A 17,495-nucleotide genomic window follows, 5' to 3' on the forward strand; every position below is an offset into this window, starting at 1 on the left:
TTACATCATCACTTTTATTTCCGTGGTCAATACCAGCAAGCCATACATCATTTTAAAGCTTATTTTCTCAACAAACCAAACAGTCATTGATTGAATAATATGCCCCAAGAAGCAATTGCCAATAGTTTGTGAGAGTCTCAACTTTTACAAACGCATGTCCTACCTGTTTGCTGTTTATGACGGACGAAACAGCTTTAATTCTGTACATCCTTGTGCTAAGTCTGTCCGTAAGGAAGCATTGAAAAACAATATCCACTTGTATTTTTTCTGAAGTTTTCCGATTTCGAGATATTGTCAAGTAAACAAACTTTTTTTTGTTTCTTGCCGGAAGAGAATTCGCTTGTCCGGCGCATTTCTCCGTCCATAACAAATGACCTGTTTGACCTATAAGATAATGTTGGATATCCTTCTTTTCTTCAGACTGTTAGCTACAGAATGAGACCATCCACCAATTTTTCTGTCCACGGGTTTCTTTGCTACAGCCTCCGCAAAAAAAAAATGCGCCGCTTGCGACGCACATGAATTTGTCTGTTTACATCTAAATAGCGCCGCATGCTAGCGACGTAGCAGACTTTGAATGACATATTATTCTAGCCAATAAGAATAGCTTTCGAAAGAGGGGCGGGACAAAGGCCTTATTGACACAGAATCTTCTGTATTATCGTGCGCAAGGCTCAGGTAAGGCTGTGAAGAGCCAGATTTCTCGGCAGGATTGTGCGCATAACGTTTTCTGATTTTATTAGCCTTTTGGACATGCATTTTGTTAGATATATGTATTAGTATACCAATACAAAAATAAAATAAAAATATTATTTATTATTTTTTAACCTCTATATGGGAAATTCATGGGTAAACTCATATTTACACATTTTCACATATTGTTTTTAGCAGTTATAATGGGTATTAGTTGCCTACAAAACATCAAAATGTATGTTTTATGATCATAGAGGAGCTAAAATTGTAATAAAACAGTTTGGCACAGTTGGCACTTATTTGGATCACTTGTTCCGAATATACTTTTTGATACAAAAAGGTCAACGGCACCAAAATGCCTGTTCCTAGAGATCTGAAACTTTACACAGTTGTTAAACATGTACAGTGAACAGCATATGCACACAACAAAGTATGTCATGCTCAGGACCATTACAAATTGACAATATTTAGGCGAGACTAAAAAAGGATGTTTTGTTTATGTTTGGGCTTCTGTAGTGTAAGTTCTGAAGCCCTGACATCATGTGCACATCTACACAAACTAGAAGGCCTAAGCTTTCTAATGATGCATCACACTTGCATGTGGAACATAAGATCCTCTTTTAATAAGCAATGCCATTTGGGTATGTCCAACCATTGTGCACAGGGGGAAATAGGTGGATGGTAACAGGTTAAGAATCTGTAGAAGTAGGGCCCAAATGCATGGCCGGAGGACCCCACTTTGAGAGCCACTGGTTTATACGAGCTTTGGTGCTGATTGATTTAAAAAGAAGGAAGCTAGTTTGTATTACAACCCCAGCCATTAATGTGCATCTGAACTTTAACAAATGTCAGGCTGATTTGCTGTTTATCACTTTCGGACACTTGACTTCATAGAGGGTAACTATTGCAGTTCCTGATAATATTTAATCATAATTTAGTAACATTGCAATACAAATTAACTTCTCTCATTAATATTGAATTACAATACATCAAAATCATCGCAATATTGTGCCAAATCCCATTTAGACGACGACGTGTAAAGTGTCGCATGTTGCTCAAAGTCCTGATGCCGTGACGAAGCAGCTGCCTAGAAGCAGTTGTCAGCCAGTGCAGTCTAAGTGGGGAATAAAACTCCAAATTCCCCCCATGCAGTGAGTCAGCTTCATAGTAGTAGCCACTCTGAGCACTCTCCAGCCCCGCTGAGCACGAAGCAGCGAGCCTCGCCGTTCTGTCCAGCAGCCTTGGACATTAGCGCTGACTCAAAGAGTGATAAACAAAGCACACAGTGTATCCACGATCTCACACCCAGAGCCCTTCACCACTCAGCAGCTTTGATTCTGCACAGCGCCCCAAAGCAAAGCCCTCTGGCCCTGATGAGTTTAAAGTTGTCTGATTTTTAGATTTCCCATTTCAAAACATTCCATGTCCCCAGAGTTGGTTTCATTGTCCGGAGATCTGGTCGTCGAGGCCCCTGCTGTCGACTGCCGCTCAGATCACTCTGCATCCACCCCTTACGGATCCTCCTGCAGGTGGTGGGTCCACGGGAGGATGGCCCCACGTCGCTTGTTCGAGCTGTGCCCGGCCGGACCCTGTGGGGAAAGACCTGGCCCACCAGCCATAGAGCACCACCTATGGTCATGAGCTTTGGGTAATGACCGAAAGGACAAGATCGCGGATACAAGAGGTCAAAATGAGTTTCTTCCGCCGGGTGGCTGGGCGCTCCCTTAGAGATAGGGTGAGGTGCTCAGTCACACGAGGGGAGCTCTGAGTAGAGCCGCTGCTCCTCCACGTCGAGAGGAGCCAGCTGAGGCGGCTCGGTTATCTGTTCCGGATGCCTCCTGGGCGCCTCCCTGGGGAGGTGTTTTTTGGCATGTCCTATTGGGAAGAGGCCCTCTGGAAGACCCAGGACACGCTGGAGGGACGATGTCTCTCGGCTAGCCTGGGAACACCTCGGGATCCCCCTGAATGGAGTTGGAGGAAGTGTCTGGGGAGAGGGAAGTCCGGAAGTCCATGCTTGGACTGCTGCCCCCGCAACCCCGCCTCGGATAAGCCCTCAGAGGCAACTGTTGTGATTTTGGGCGTTACAAAAATAAATTTAATAAATTGAATTGAATAAGCGGAAGAAGATGGATGAATGGATGGATGGCATTTCAAAACAAAAATCAAATGGTAGAAAACATGGTCATAAAGTGGAGCCTCAATGGAGAGCTACTGGGCTGTCCACACCACGAGGAAATGACTCGGATTGCGTGCCAAAAATCCTCTATTCAATCTTTAATGGCACAAAAATGCATGTCGATAAATATTAAGTGTTAAATGAGATGATCCTTTTAAACTTCTACATTGCATAACAATAAGGACACTGCTTTTGTTAATATTGTCACAAATAATAATAGATAAAGACATTTGTCATCAACAATTTTTTAAAGGCGGTTTGAGATCAGTGACATGCTCCTCTGCTCTGGTGGTGATGTCTTTCGTTTACTGATGTAGGAGGGATCAGAGTCCAGAGAGGAACAGGAAGTGACTGTTTATTTTTCTCATTTCCTCTTTGAGGCTCCTTTCGTGAGCCTGTTTCTGCATCATGGATGTTGTCCCTGCAGCAAATCTCTGTTCTCAGAGCAATATATGCAAACATCTGTCTACTCTGCTGCAGCTAATAAAACACACAATTTCCTTTTCAGATCATTTAACCACAGTCAATGTTATTGGTATTTAAAGAATGCCTTGGTATTTGTACCACATGCAGAAACATGGACATGATCATTATAATTAAATAATAACTTTACAACCACTCGAAGCGCTTGATGACATCAAGTTTCAGAGTAGTGAGTTATTTTATATAATGTGTTGCCTTAAAGGTGGTATGGACGATTTTTTTCAGCAATTTTTTTATCATATTTCCTCGTGGCGTGGATAAATCATTTGTCCTGCCGTATCAATCATAAAACGCACCTACCGCTCACCTGCAGCCGCGTCAGACTCTTCCCCACGTTTCCGCGTGCCTAAGCGCATGGATCTATCATAATATAGTTCCCTCAGTGTACGGGGCAAAATGAAAACGGAGAAAGACAGTTCGAGCTGACGCAGAAGTGGACAGAAATCTACGGGAGACGAGCGATGCGATGCGCTCCGTTGCGCTAATAAACAAACGCACGTGTGTGTTGTATCAGTCCGCACGGGGGAGTGCGCATGCGCACTTCCGCCTGCGTTCTCAAATCGCCGAAAAATCGTCCATACCGCCTTTAATATTCTTATCTATTCCTTTATCATATCTTCTGCTTTGTAAAGCAGAGTGCACAATATTAGAAAACAAGTACCGGTATTGAGCTGTGCATCAAGAGTTCATTTGCAAAAACCAACACGGTTTGTTATTTCTACAGATACTATACCAAAAATCTATAAACTCTGAAATTAAGCAAATTTGAATGGATTTGATAAAGAGGAAATTGCAATATGTCTATTGCACAAAAGGGAGTTTAGTTAAAGCTACCAAGCAAACATTTTCAAATTTCCTCCCTATCCATTGGTTTTAGCAAAATTGTAGGGGTTGAAATGTCTTGCGCTAAATATTATTAATATAAGTCCCCTAAAGCTTGGATTATACTTCCAGCATGTAAATTCCGCGTGAAAATGAGAAAGCGGGGGGCAGCGGAGAAGACGTTGGCAGTATTCATTGTCTGCGCGTGTTTCATGCGGTGTCAACAGTAGAAATCTGAGCTAACTACCATGAAATCCCATTAATTTCCGCGCGGAACCGTCTGCATAGTTCCAATTTTTTCCCTGATGCGGACGCGGAAAATCAGGTCCACACGAACGGCGTGCGAGGGGGAGTGTCTGCAAAAAATTATAAATTTCGCCGTCTAGCATAAACCTACCTCAACTCTCCCCCTCCTGAGCGCCCGTGATCAGATGGGCATGAAATACATGTCCTTTGATAAAGATGTCCGCCATTGGTGAAACATTCTGTAAATTGTTTTGCGGGATCGAAATGTGTCTTTTTAGGAGCTCTCAGTTTAAATGAACTCTCGTTGCCAACAGTTACCTGGCCTTTGCTCAGGCTCACCTGTCACTCAAAGGCCACTCACCTTTAGGCTCTACTCGCAACAATAAAGGTTTGATATCGTAACGCAGAAGCTCTTGTTAAATATACATGGTCAGGATGAGTGCAACATTTCCCCCTCTCCCTTCTTTACTTGGGAATCCCAGGGCCATATATGGCTGTGCTCAGTAGCAGAAGCAGCCGCAGTGTGTTGTGTATGTAGCATGTGTCCTGTGTGTGGTGTGAGGAGAGGGGTACCCAGCTGGTCGCACAGCGCTCCTCCCCTCCCCCTGCTTTACCCTGTGGCCTCCTGAACTCTCCCAAATGCACAGGAGCTGCTGCTCTTTGTTCCAGACATAAACACACTGCAGCCAGTACATGAGTCTCCCCACATGGGCATCCACATTGTATATCTGAACGTGAGACCAGCCCCACACCTGTTATGAAGAGTCACACAGGTGACACACGTGATAGGGTTACACTTGTCTTCTGCATTTGACCCATTCTTCAATGCTGCAGGGACAAGGACAGGCCTCAGTGCATGTACTGCCCAGAAGAAGACTATTAGAGTCTATTATATAGACTATATGTGCCTCGGATCTCTCTTTTGCTCCTCGTGAATTGCTGTTTTGCCCACTGTCCTGTAGGGTTAGGGCGCCTGGTCAGATATCTGTTCGCTCTCTCTGAGAGCTCGCTCTCTCTCTCGCTCTCTCGCTCTCGCCAGTGAGCACTCCAGCCTCCCTTTTTCTATCACAAATTCTGTTACTGAAAAAATGGTGAGCGTCAATGAAAAAGTTACGCACGCTAGTGCAACCAAACCAAGTCTGGTGCCCTGGCTCTCCTCTCCAGAGGCAGCCTCATGACTGGTAGTCAGACCATGCTGATCTGTGAATGATGTGGTCACAAGTCAATAACAATTTAGTAAATAACACTGACAAATTATTTTGTGTCATCAAAAGGCTGACAAACGACGTGTGTAATTTTGAGTAGAACACACACACAACTCACAACTGTGGTCCTTTACTTGCACCTTCATGCCTTTGTCACCTAAGTGGAGTTTGTTTCATCCCCAGCTCGTCTCTCTCTCTCACAGACTTGATGCGCTCATACTTCAATGCAGGCAGTCAAAAGGAATTCCTTTTGTGGAAGTTGCTGCATGCTCTGAGCTTGTGACGGAGCATGAGGAGTGGCCAGCGCCTGAAGCCCCAAGGCTAAGAGTATTACTTATCTGGGAATTTCTGCACTGCTATGCTATTCCAGGTCTGGCTTGGTGGGTTCTTTCTGAACACTTCTGTTGTTTAAAGGAGAATGCAAGGTACATCTAGTGTCGTTTAATGCAAATGAGGTTGAAGAATATACAAATTTATGTTTCAAAATTGCAGGGTTCACGCCACACTCTCCTAGACATCTGTGTCTCCTCTGTATCCATGTGTGTCTCCCCAAGTCCTATCACCTCCAATAGTGTGTAATGTACTGTGAATCTGAAGCAGGACAAAAAACAGGAGGTAAATGACAGCGGAATAGTTTTGTTCAGTGGGATCAAATGTACTTCTATTTAGCTTATGACTTTAACATGCTTTTAGACTTTTAGTGATACTTTTTGAGTGCAGCTTTAACCAATAGTTGGAGCCCTTTGTGGTCAATTGTCTATTCACTGGTTGCGTTAATACAGTCCTTTTTTTTGTTTTTTTTCTATAAGAGTCATAATTATCCCAGAGTGTATTACGAGCGTAAACACGGAGCAGCGACAAGTCTTTGAACTGTGCACGTCTGCTGAATGAAAGCCCCTGTAAACGCTGTATTTACGCACTGTTGTAGTGAATAAACCACTCGTTAACGTTAGCTGCTTACCTTTGCTTGTGCAGGTAAAAGATAGTTTTCCATCTAAGGTTTTCTCCACCAAAGGGGAATCCAAAGAAAGGTTAATTAGTTCATAATTACTGGAGTGCCACACAGGTTTGCTCAGTTTTAATCCGATAAATCCAAGAGCACGCTGGGGCGCCTTCTGGTGGCACAATTGTGTATTACAACATAGAAAATTAGTCAATTAAATGCGCCAGTTAATCAAGCAAGATGTCTTCACTCGGTTAAGCATTTAGTGACGGTTAATCGGTTCACCAGTTAACCATGAACATCCCTACAGGTAGGTAGGGTTGAAATAATCGATTTTCCGATTTTAATCGATTCGCATATTAATGACCGATTATCGATTTGTACGTCCAAAGATCGTATTTTTTTTTTTTTTTTAATTAAAATTCTTTTCTACATTTCCCTCAGTGAACTTCAATCTACCTTCAAGAAAGATACTTCAGGACTCCTGGATTATCTTTCTTGAAGGTAGATTGACCCTTAACCTTTTCATCAGTCTTCCATCAGTAACTACCAACACTTGTAAGATTTGCTGTTTAATATTGATATAATACTAGTTTTAATATGTTGCTTCTCTACACAGTCATGAAGTGAAGGAAACGGTTCAAATACATTTTTCATTTTTAATAACATTAACCCCCGGATCGAATCGAAATTGAATCGGATGAGATCTGAGAAATCGGAAAAAATCGATTTTGAAACGTAAAAATCGGAATCGAATCGATTCTTGAAATTTGAATCGAAACCTAGCTCTACCTACAGGAGTCACAACCTGTGATCTGGATCTGTTATCGCCCCCGCTTGGTTCTGGAAGCACATTCTTCATTCATTTTTCCCATAAGGATTCTGAATACAATTTATATTGCATGTTTGAAAGCTTGCTCGAGCTAATTGGCTATGTGACAAGTGATGTGCATGAGACCTATCATATTGTTTAGAATCTGTTTCTGGGTTATTAAAACATTTAGCATAATTTTAAGTTTTACATATGTTTTTTTAGACTAAAAACAACCGCTTTATGGACTTAAGTTACCACATAGCTGCTTAGATGCCAGCGTGACTTTTTAACTCTTAATATTAGAATATTTTTTAATCCCTTGGCAAAAGTATATGCAAGATTTACTTGCGAACTTCAAGTGGGCGGAACTATTAAGCTACATCGTCCACATTTCTCCTCTGACCTCGTGCATGAACTAGAGTAGCTTCCAAAGAGTCAAGGGGCAGTGACATAAGTTACGGTATCTAAATATATAGCCTAATTAACTTTTCACCCGGCTGTTGTAACAGGCCAGATTAGACGGTAACAGTCGCTATGAATTAATTTGCGTTTTAGTTCACATCACTTAACGTTTTACAGACAAGTTTCTTATTTTAAGTGAGGTCAGTGTTGGTTTACCTTGAGTTGCTTTAAGCCCAGTAACTCTGGAACTCTGCAGAAGGTTCTTTACTGAGGTAGTCATTTTGAAGCCTTAGCTCCGTGTGCCGTTCACGTTATCCTCTGCGTCTTCGTCCCGTCATCAATGACTGTCAGTTTTATAGTCCTGGTGCTCCAGCACACAGCAAAACTACACTTCCCAGACACACTTGTGAGTTTAAAATACAGCGGTCGCTCCTCAGTTGTGCTTTAGTTACAGCAGGCGTCACACGGAAACAAGCTCTATGTGAAACAAACGCCACGAGTATTTCTGTGTGCGTCGTGTCACAGTTGTAATTAAATATGTAAATTAAATGAATCATCCAGATAATAAAATGTTTTCTCTAATCAAATTAACACATTTTTCAATAATTTCAGCCCAAATAAAAAACATTAGGAAAAACTCTTTCACACAATTTTTTTTTCCCTATATGAAATTTTAAGGGCAAACAAGACAAGACAAGACTTTATTGATTTCTTTTGTGCAGTTTTAAATTTTAAAGCCTGCTGGAGTATTTTTGAACTGCCATTATAATGAATAGGACCTGGAAGTGAGAGTATTGACATCACTATGACAAAGCATGCCAAAAGATACCGCCAGGTATTAAGATCACCGTGCGAGCGCTGTAGGCGGCGCGAGCAAAAAGTACCACGGTGCCGTCGTACTTTTCGCTCGCGCCGCATACAGCGCTCGACCATGCGAGCGTCGTAGTACTTACATTTTTACGTACTTATTGCGAGCGTCACCTACGGTGGTTTGTCCCACCACTATCCTTCAACCTCAGCCCAGCGAGAACACTGCATGTTTATCAGATAAAATAACTTGATAAACTTCTCTAACAACCAATGTTTCCTTAAGATAAATGGAGGCACTGCAGGTCTGAAGCTCTGTTACTCAAGTTAGACTTTAATTTGAGCTCTGTTTTAACACAATCTGACCATAAAGAACTGACTTGGTTAAGGCTATATTTGCTAATGTGTCATTGTGTCACCATGGTAACGGATTTAACTATCGTCCATAGAATTACTTGCTGTTCCCCAGTGTGATGTCACTGTAAAGTATCGATCGTAGGGATGTAACAATATTGGCGATATCGCGGTAGGAAAATTGTAACGATGATCTCTGTAGTAAGCATAGTTTGCATCCAAAATAGTAGAGTTCACTTCATGGATCTATTAAGTACTCAGAAGAGTTCCAGGAATTGATCAGAAATAAAGTCCTGTCCAGGCTGTAAACTTCAGAGAGCTGCAGAACACACAGGGATCCACACGTTTTCTAATGTTGATAAAAACCTTACAAATTGACACCATTCAAAAACCTGCAGTTTTTTTGGACCTTCATGGTTTTATTTAGTAAATGTGTTTGTAAAGCATAAAATAAAGTAGGGCCTTAGTCGAAATGCCTTATGGAAAAAGATGGTGGCAAAACTTATAAGACAATTAAAATTATACTTTTTATACTCTTCCAGGCTATTTGCAGTGTAGGTTCTTGGCATTATGTGAATTTTGCACTTTAGAAAACTAATCACTGAATAAGAATTATACGGTAATATGGCGCTTATGCAGGCTGCGAAATAGACGGGGGCCCGTAAGCCCTCAAATTGCCGGCGGGCCCGGGGGTTTGAATTAGGAGGGGGCCCGCCGTGCCCCTGTTTCGAAATTCCTCGAAAAAATCAAGATTTAACTAGTAATTTGGCCATATTTGGGGCATCTCTACTCAGTCCGCAATTCAGTCTTTTTAAAGTTGTTTGCTACAAAAGCTGTGTCAATGTGGAAGTATCCAAGGGCCCCTCCCTTTGGAGTTGTTAGCATCGGGGCAATGTATATATGTTAGTAGTTTATTTTGTAGGCTGTGATTTTATATATTCCACAATCTCTCCTTGTGTCAAATGCTGTATACAGTATTTATTTTGTATCTAAGAAACATTATTATATTGAATTAAAACAGTATTTAAAGATCATGATCTTTGGTTTATAGGAATTCAGTGTGCTCTTCTTTCATATCAAATATAAAAGTACTTTAAATAGTTTTACATGCTAATAACTAGGTTTAAAACAACACATTTATCTTGTTCTAATGACGCCGTGATGCAGCGCGCGCTTGTGGGCCCCTGAAATTGCTGAGGGGGCCCTAACTTTTTTAGATAGGGGGCCCCCTGGCCACTAACTTTGAAAATCTATTTCTCAGCCTGGTTTATGTGTATTATTGTAAGCCTCAATATTATGGGCCCTTCCCACAATATTGCCCGCGATAAATATAGATGAATCTCGTACAATGAGATTAACATCTCACTGTACTTAATATATGGCTTTAAATGACCAATAGCACGCCTTTGGGGTTGAATAATGGCACCACTTTCTAAAGCTATTGTCAAAACATCATAATTTCACTTTTGATGTTTATCCTGATAGAAAAGATATCGGACTTTGAGCCTGTTTTTCTTTCATGTGGATAAGTCCAAATATTCCATAAATCATGTCAACAATTCTGCAACAAATGCAGCCGTAGAACCTGAGCTTTCCTAAAGCTGAACTTTAAACTATAGACATTCTCAATCGCGATGTAATGTGAAGGAAACCTACATGGATCATGAATGGCTCCTTTGTGCGTTCTGGGTCTTGTTGGAGGATTCTTTTCTGATTATTGGTGAACCACAGTCAGATGGAGCACTCAAACTTAGTTGGACCTAACGCAAGGAACAGCACAGCTGGTGTTTTATATACGCTCCATAACTGCAAATGTGTAGGGACATTTTCCCACAATGCTTTAATTTAGACATCAGATTGTTCTTAATGTAGGAAAAAAACAACTAGCGTATTTTCATGATTATAAATTGCACTTCTACTCCGGAGCGACTTATTTGTGGTATTATTCGTTATATTCACACTGGCAACAGCATTTCACATGACAACCGCAAGAGGGCTCTAAAGCGACGCAGCGACGCTCTAAGCGAAACAGAAGAAGAATCGGCACTTCCTCTACCGCCAGAGTTTTTGGAGTTGTTTAGAAGTGACACCCAGGCTGTGATTAATTGTGCAGAGTAACACATTAATGTATCTACAAGTAAAATCTAAACTACTCCAAACAACGTTAGGCTGCGTTCACACTTTCACAAACACGGCATGAAAATTGGGACTAAACCGAGACTAAGCCTGGACTGGAGCAGGACCAAGCCTGGACTGGAGCAGGACCAAACCTGGACTGGAGCAGGACCAAACCTGGACTGGAGCCGGACCAAACCTGGACTGGAGCCGGACCAAACCTGGACTGGAGCCGGACCAAACCTGGACTGGAGCCGGACCAAACCTGGACTGGAGCCGGACCAAACCTGGACTGGAGCCGGACCAAACCTGGACTGGAGCCGGACCAAACCTGGACTGGAGCCGGACCAAACCTGGACTGGAGCCGGACCAAACCTGGACTGGAGCCGGACCAAACCTGGACTGGAGCCGGACCAAACCTGGACTGGAGCCGGACCAAACCTGGACTGGTGTTGAAGAACAGACTGGGTGATGCTGTTTAGAAGTGACACCAAGGAAGAAGAATTCAATGGATTTAGTGATTTGTTGTAATACTGATGCTTTGGTAAACTTGTTAGCATGTTCTTTATGCTATAGTTATCTGAATAACAGTTAATATACCAGACACTTACCACAGTTCGTTGTCTGTGCATCATGTAGCTGAAGGTGCTACGTTAGCATATGTACACCTATTCACCATGTTCTTTAATATATTATTTTAAATTGCATTTCAAGATTAAATGTCTGTTCTTGTTATTGGATTTTATCCAATAAATGTCCCCCAAAAATGCGACTTATACTCCAATGCGACTTTTATGTTTTTTCTTCTCTATTAGGCATTTTTTGGGTGATGCAATTTATACTCCGGAGCGATTTATACTCCTGAAAATATGGTATTTATTTTTTAGGCCGACATCGCCTAGCCCTCTTCTGTCCTAAATAATGAAACTGCTGTTGCGTTTTGATAAGCTTGTCAAGCACAATTTAAATCTAAGACTATTAGTTTTTGTCGATCTGTGTGTGATCAGATGGGGAAAAAAGAAGCTATCATAAATAAATAAATTAATATATATCAAACTATTTAGAAAACAATAAAATGTTAAATATACTCGTATGTAATATTAACCACTAACTGATTTTGTCAATTGGTTTGTCAAAATAAATATATGGCACGCATCAGTGGCTTCCGTCCAAATGCTAATGCAAACACTTCTGTGGCCGCCTGCAGAGTGTCCATTAAGAACTCCATTGACACAGCAAATGGACCGTCCTTCCTGTGTTCGATTAGGCCTTTGCATTTTTTCCTTTTGCATTAACTCTCCAGAGCCGATTCCATCCCTCTTTTTAAGCATTGCACATCGTCAGCGTGTACGTGACTCATTACAGTTGAGCGGCAGCATGATTAGGTTTTGAGTTGAGGGCTTTCTACACCTTCATAACTGTCCCTCTCATGAATCCACTTGCTGCTGCCCTGTCCGGGCTCCTCGCTGCTCGTGCCTCTGTTCTGGCACCTGTGCGGCTGAGACAAAACTGCCATTACGGGATTACCTTTGTTGGGCTCTGGAGGCCGCTGATGGAGGCTGGTGACACGCTGAAACGGGTCAGCTCCGAGTTTGCCTTAAGAGGCGCGCTTCCATTTTTAGAAAAGGAGACAATGTAGATGAGATGATAATAAATGTGCTGGCTCCTGCAGGGGGAGGTTCAACGCCGACAGGAGACGGATACAAGGACAACGTATTACTTTCAAACGAGGAAGTCTTTTTTTTGTACTTGTTACGTAATCTGTAACGTGTCTGTTTAGTTACGCCACGACACACACTAGAGCTGAAAGGTTTTGGGAGAATCATCAACATTGTGGTCAGCTTTGCAATTTAGAATCGGTATTTGGTTCAGGGAGTAGATTTTACACTTGTCAACCAACATTTCCATTTTGTAGACTGACATGTAAACTGCTAAACTAATATAAGATTGTGTTTGTAGAGATTGGCCATATTGTACATGATTTAAAATGGGATTTGATTACATTGTTAATCAACTAATCCTGATTTGTGACTCTATTTGAACTAAACAAACCCTAAAACACACACAAAGGGATGCCATGAAATCAAAATGTCAAAGAATAAACCATTTAAGATTTTTTTTTTATTGAATGGGACTTTTTACAAATAGTGTATCAATCTAGAAGCTTATGTGGTCGATAATATATAGTCTCAATGTACTAGAGAAATAACCGTTTGTGTGCGCAATGATATATCAAAATACAGTGTTAATTATTGTTACATATTAAAGACATTAAAGAGCAATAGAAATTCAATATAAAACAATTACATTAATATACATAATCAGAGTTGTCCACTTCTAAAATGATAGTTTGTGATCTTATTTAGTTTGCAGAGCGGACATTGCTACTTTGATTACTCCTGACGGCCTGGCGCACACAAACATGCATTTATTTAGGATGACTATCCCAACATTATGATACTACTCCAGTGTTGTGGTCTGCCATCATAAAATGGAGATAGACCCGTTCTGGCCAAGCGTGGGCTGCACCTGGAGCAGCCGCTCGTGCACCAAACGGCGGCTCACACACAGACATGGCGCTGCAGATAAGCCCTTTGCGGAGCTCCTCAGCCCTGGCCATGTACGGAGCGCACACGGACCAAATTTGGACAGGCATTCCAGGCAGATAGTCGTGTGCCCCGAACGTGAGGCTGCCTCGTGTCGAGCTGTTTCCCATGTCAACGCTGCTGTTGTCATGGTAACCAGATCCAAAAGACACTGTCCGAGGGTGATGGTCAGAGTTGGTTTTGAAGAGAATCTGAATTTCACAACTGCTTCAAGTGTTGCAGAAGCATTTACAAAACAGTAGGACTAATGTTCTCGATAATCATGTGTCAATCATGGGCAAGTTGTCAATGTGACCCATAACTTCTGCTTCTAACAAATATCACCACTCCGGATGCTACCTCTACGCCGCCATCATTAGTACTATGCTATTTGTCATTTCAAGCACCTCTACTATGTGCAAGTGTTTTGGTAGCCCCACAGCTGCCAACATTCCTCTGCAGTTCTGTGAGCACTGCGCTCGCAGCCAACGGTCACACCGTGTAATGCGCTGTACTTTTGAGACCAGTCCATCTAAACATAATGACTCCTGTGTCTGTCCACAGGCCTGTATAGACGACAATGTGGACATGGTGACCTTCCTGGTGGAGCATGGAGCCAACATCAACCAGCCTGACAATGAGGGCTGGATTCCCCTCCACGCTGCAGCCTCCTGTGGGTACATGGACATTGCAGAGTAAGTATTTCAAGTTCTGTAACACAAGATTATCAGTGTTTTGATCCTTGTCCGTACTTCCTCATATCAAACCACCACAACAACCATGAGACACACCTCTGTTTACACATCATGTGTGTGAGAAGGTGCATTATAGCACAGAGCACTTGAGGAACACCTGACATGATACAATCAACAGAATTACTCTATCCATTACATACTAAATCTTAAAAAGCACATTAATTTTTTACGACTCCCAATTGATACATTTGAGTATTCCTTACTGCCAAGAACACGTGACCTAGTTTTGGTCCTACTGAGCCCGATGGGGGCTTTAAGATGTTTGGCCAAGTTTCCAGTTGTCCATCGTTATTATTATTTAGTTATTATTATTATATTATCATTTTGTGTTTGTTTTTCTGTCATGAGGACACTTTTATCATCCTCATTTGATCTTTACTGCCCCTTATGTGTGTTAAATCTTTTTTAGATATTTAATTGGCCAAGGGGCCAATGTAGGAGTGGTGAACAGTGAGGGAGAGACGCCGCTCGACATTGCTGAAGAAGAAGCAATGGAGGAGCTCCTTCAGAACGAGGTCAACCGACAAGGTGAGGCTAAGCACCTGTGTGCTGTGTGAGTGCTGTTTGAGTGATCGGTGCTCTGGACAGCATTTCTCACAAATGAATTCACAAAAAGTATTGTCAAACCAAAGCCTACAGACAAAGTTGTGTGAGAAGTGTGTTAATGGAAGCAGCCCTTGCATTGGACTGGGCTTCTGGGTGCATTTCCCTTATGTAACAGAGACTGTGATCCAGCTGTGTGTGACCTCTCATGTGCCTGAGCTAAACCTGTAAAGCTCAGTCGGTCTATTTTTGGCTCGGGCATTCTTGAAATGATTAAAACCCCTCCCCTTGGCCGTGGTCGTCTCATAGATATGTTTACTGGCTCCGGGCCAAAGTTCTGCTCAGCTCTGGGTCCATACGTTACCACACGTCTCCATCACACTTTATAGTCTCAATACAGAGAGGACAGACTGCGAGTCCTGTGTCCTAGAGAGGAACTCCAATGCCAGCTTTGCACAATTAGTCTGAGCAGCTATTTCAGGACACACTTTGCACACCCTAAAATGGCTTATATCAGTGTCTTTAGATCGACTTAACATAAACACAAGTTCTCATTCTCAATACAATAGGTCCATAAGGCTATCTCATATGTTGGGCTGGGCCTTTAGCTAACTTGCCCAGACTAAAGAGTATGTGATTATACTGAGCCCAGGACAGATGCAGACAATCCTGTGCTCTGTGCTAGAGGTAGAAGGCAGCATTATGCAACAACCGTTGTGTAACACTGCTGTATGTGTGTTATTTTCCTTCTCAGAGACACAGTCATGAGGTTAAACTTGTTAAGCAGTGGCCATGGTTTCCCATCAGCACTTGACCCACTTTGGGTGAAGTGACTGTCCGGCTCGACCACACGTCACTGACTGCAGCCTGGGCCTCGTCAGTGCTGCCAAACTGTTGCATGTATTGATTATTCTGTCCTGTAACTACTACTACTACAGCATTCATTTACCAGTTCTGGACGCATACAACACATTCAAATGGATCCATTTCATTTCAGGAAATTGAAGATACTAAATGTGTTTTATTTATCTGCCTGACTGTATCCGTCTTGTGTGTTTTACCAGGAGTGGACATTGAAGCCGCTCGAAAAGAAGAGGAGCGGGTCATGCTTCGAGACGCCCGGCAGTGGCTCAACAGTGGCCAGATCCAAGATGTCCGACACACAAAGTCTGGAGGAACGGCTCTTCATGTCGCAGCTGCTAAAGGATATGTAGAGGTTTTAAAGTAAGCATATATATTTCTAGATTTGTCTTTGTAATGTTTCAATTTTTGAACGTTTTCTTTGTCCATTTTGCGTTTGTGCAGACTTTTAATTCAAGCAGGGTATGATGTAAATATTAAGGACTTTGACGGCTGGACTCCTCTACACGCAGCAGCTCACTGGGGTAAAGAGGAGGCCTGTCGAATACTAGTGGAAAACTTGTGTGACATGGACCTGATTAACAAAATGGTGAGCTCTTACTTGTCAGTCATTTCTGTTCATTTTGTCTAAACTTACAACGTTACGATCTTTCCCAAAGGGTCAAACGGCTTTTGATGTATCGGATGAGGATGTCCTGGGATACTTGGAAGAGCTGCAGAAGAAACAAAATCTCGTAAGGGAGCATCGCTGGATGAGAACTGAAGTAGATCTGAATGTTCTTTTTTTTGTTTTACCGGTGATTCACGAGTATCTCTTTTAAATAGTTGATGAGCGAGAAGAAAGATGCTAAAAACTCTCCCTTGATTGAAACGAGCACCACTGGAGACAACAACCAACCACTAAAACCACTGAAGAGGTAAAACTCTTGACTCTTATCACAGGCTCACAAGTTTACTTCATTGCATGACAAAAATCGGGTACATCCCCTTTTAAACACGTTTACTCTAGTCGTTCTACATACATAAGTTGTTCTGGTTATTTTAGGATACTTGAAGATGAAGAAAAGTCTATAACTAGTCATGTCATCATCTTTTGTGCGCATTAGCAAAGAAACCGTGCTGCTTGAGCCTGAAAAGACTGCCCCACGCATCGACACCTTAGAACCAGAAAAGGTGGATGAAGAGGACGAGGGGAAGAAGGACGAATCGAGCTGCTCCAGTGAAGAGGAGGACGAGGAAGATTCTGAGTCAGAAACCGAAGCAGGTGCACATCATATTTTTATTTACTCCTGCCCACTTCATGTCATATTTAAAGCGCTTAAGACGGGTTAAACTGCTCATTTCTACAAGATTTTACCCAGTTTCCCCCTGTTTCACAGTTTTGGTGGGGTTTATAACTTTACTTCCTGGTAAATCTGAGCAGCAGATGTGAAACTTAAAGATGTAATTCTTTAGCGACATACTGTTTACAAAGGCAAACATTTAACTAATTTACACAAAGGTTATGATTTTACAAATGCAAATATTTTTAAAATACAATTTGTTAAATGGATGTTTAAACTGTCCCCCCCCAAAAATCTTTCTGCGCAAATTGTCTTTTCTTTCAACTTTTGTTCACAAACTGCGACAAACCGATGTTAAACTATGGTGGATATTTACCACAGGTTCTACTCCACCGTCAGACTAAGTCA

The 17,495-nt window shown here is 42.0% G+C and overlaps 1 protein-coding gene across 10 annotated transcripts in view; it reads left to right on the forward strand.

The window, feature by feature from the left end:
- ppp1r12a (protein phosphatase 1, regulatory subunit 12A) overlaps positions 1-17,495 on the forward strand; it is a 43,100-nt gene that overhangs the window by 8,650 nt on the left and 16,955 nt on the right. For all 10 annotated transcript variants that reach the window (XM_072453661.1, XM_072453655.1, XM_072453662.1 and 7 more), the window contains exons 2-8: positions 14,210-14,340; positions 14,810-14,928; positions 16,008-16,167; positions 16,249-16,393; positions 16,464-16,538; positions 16,630-16,721; positions 16,911-17,068. In XM_072453661.1, coding sequence (XP_072309762.1) covers positions 14,210-14,340; positions 14,810-14,928; positions 16,008-16,167; positions 16,249-16,393; positions 16,464-16,538; positions 16,630-16,721; positions 16,911-17,068 — 880 coding nt within the window. The remainder of the gene's footprint in view (positions 1-14,209; positions 14,341-14,809; positions 14,929-16,007; positions 16,168-16,248; positions 16,394-16,463; positions 16,539-16,629; positions 16,722-16,910; positions 17,069-17,495) is intronic.

The sequence above is a fragment of the Eucyclogobius newberryi genome, unplaced genomic scaffold, assembly GCF_026437365.1.
Source record: "Eucyclogobius newberryi isolate DKJ021-1_F unplaced genomic scaffold, fEucNew1.0.hap1 SCAF_2, whole genome shotgun sequence".
NCBI classification, from domain to species: domain Eukaryota; kingdom Metazoa; phylum Chordata; class Actinopteri; order Gobiiformes; family Gobiidae; genus Eucyclogobius; species Eucyclogobius newberryi.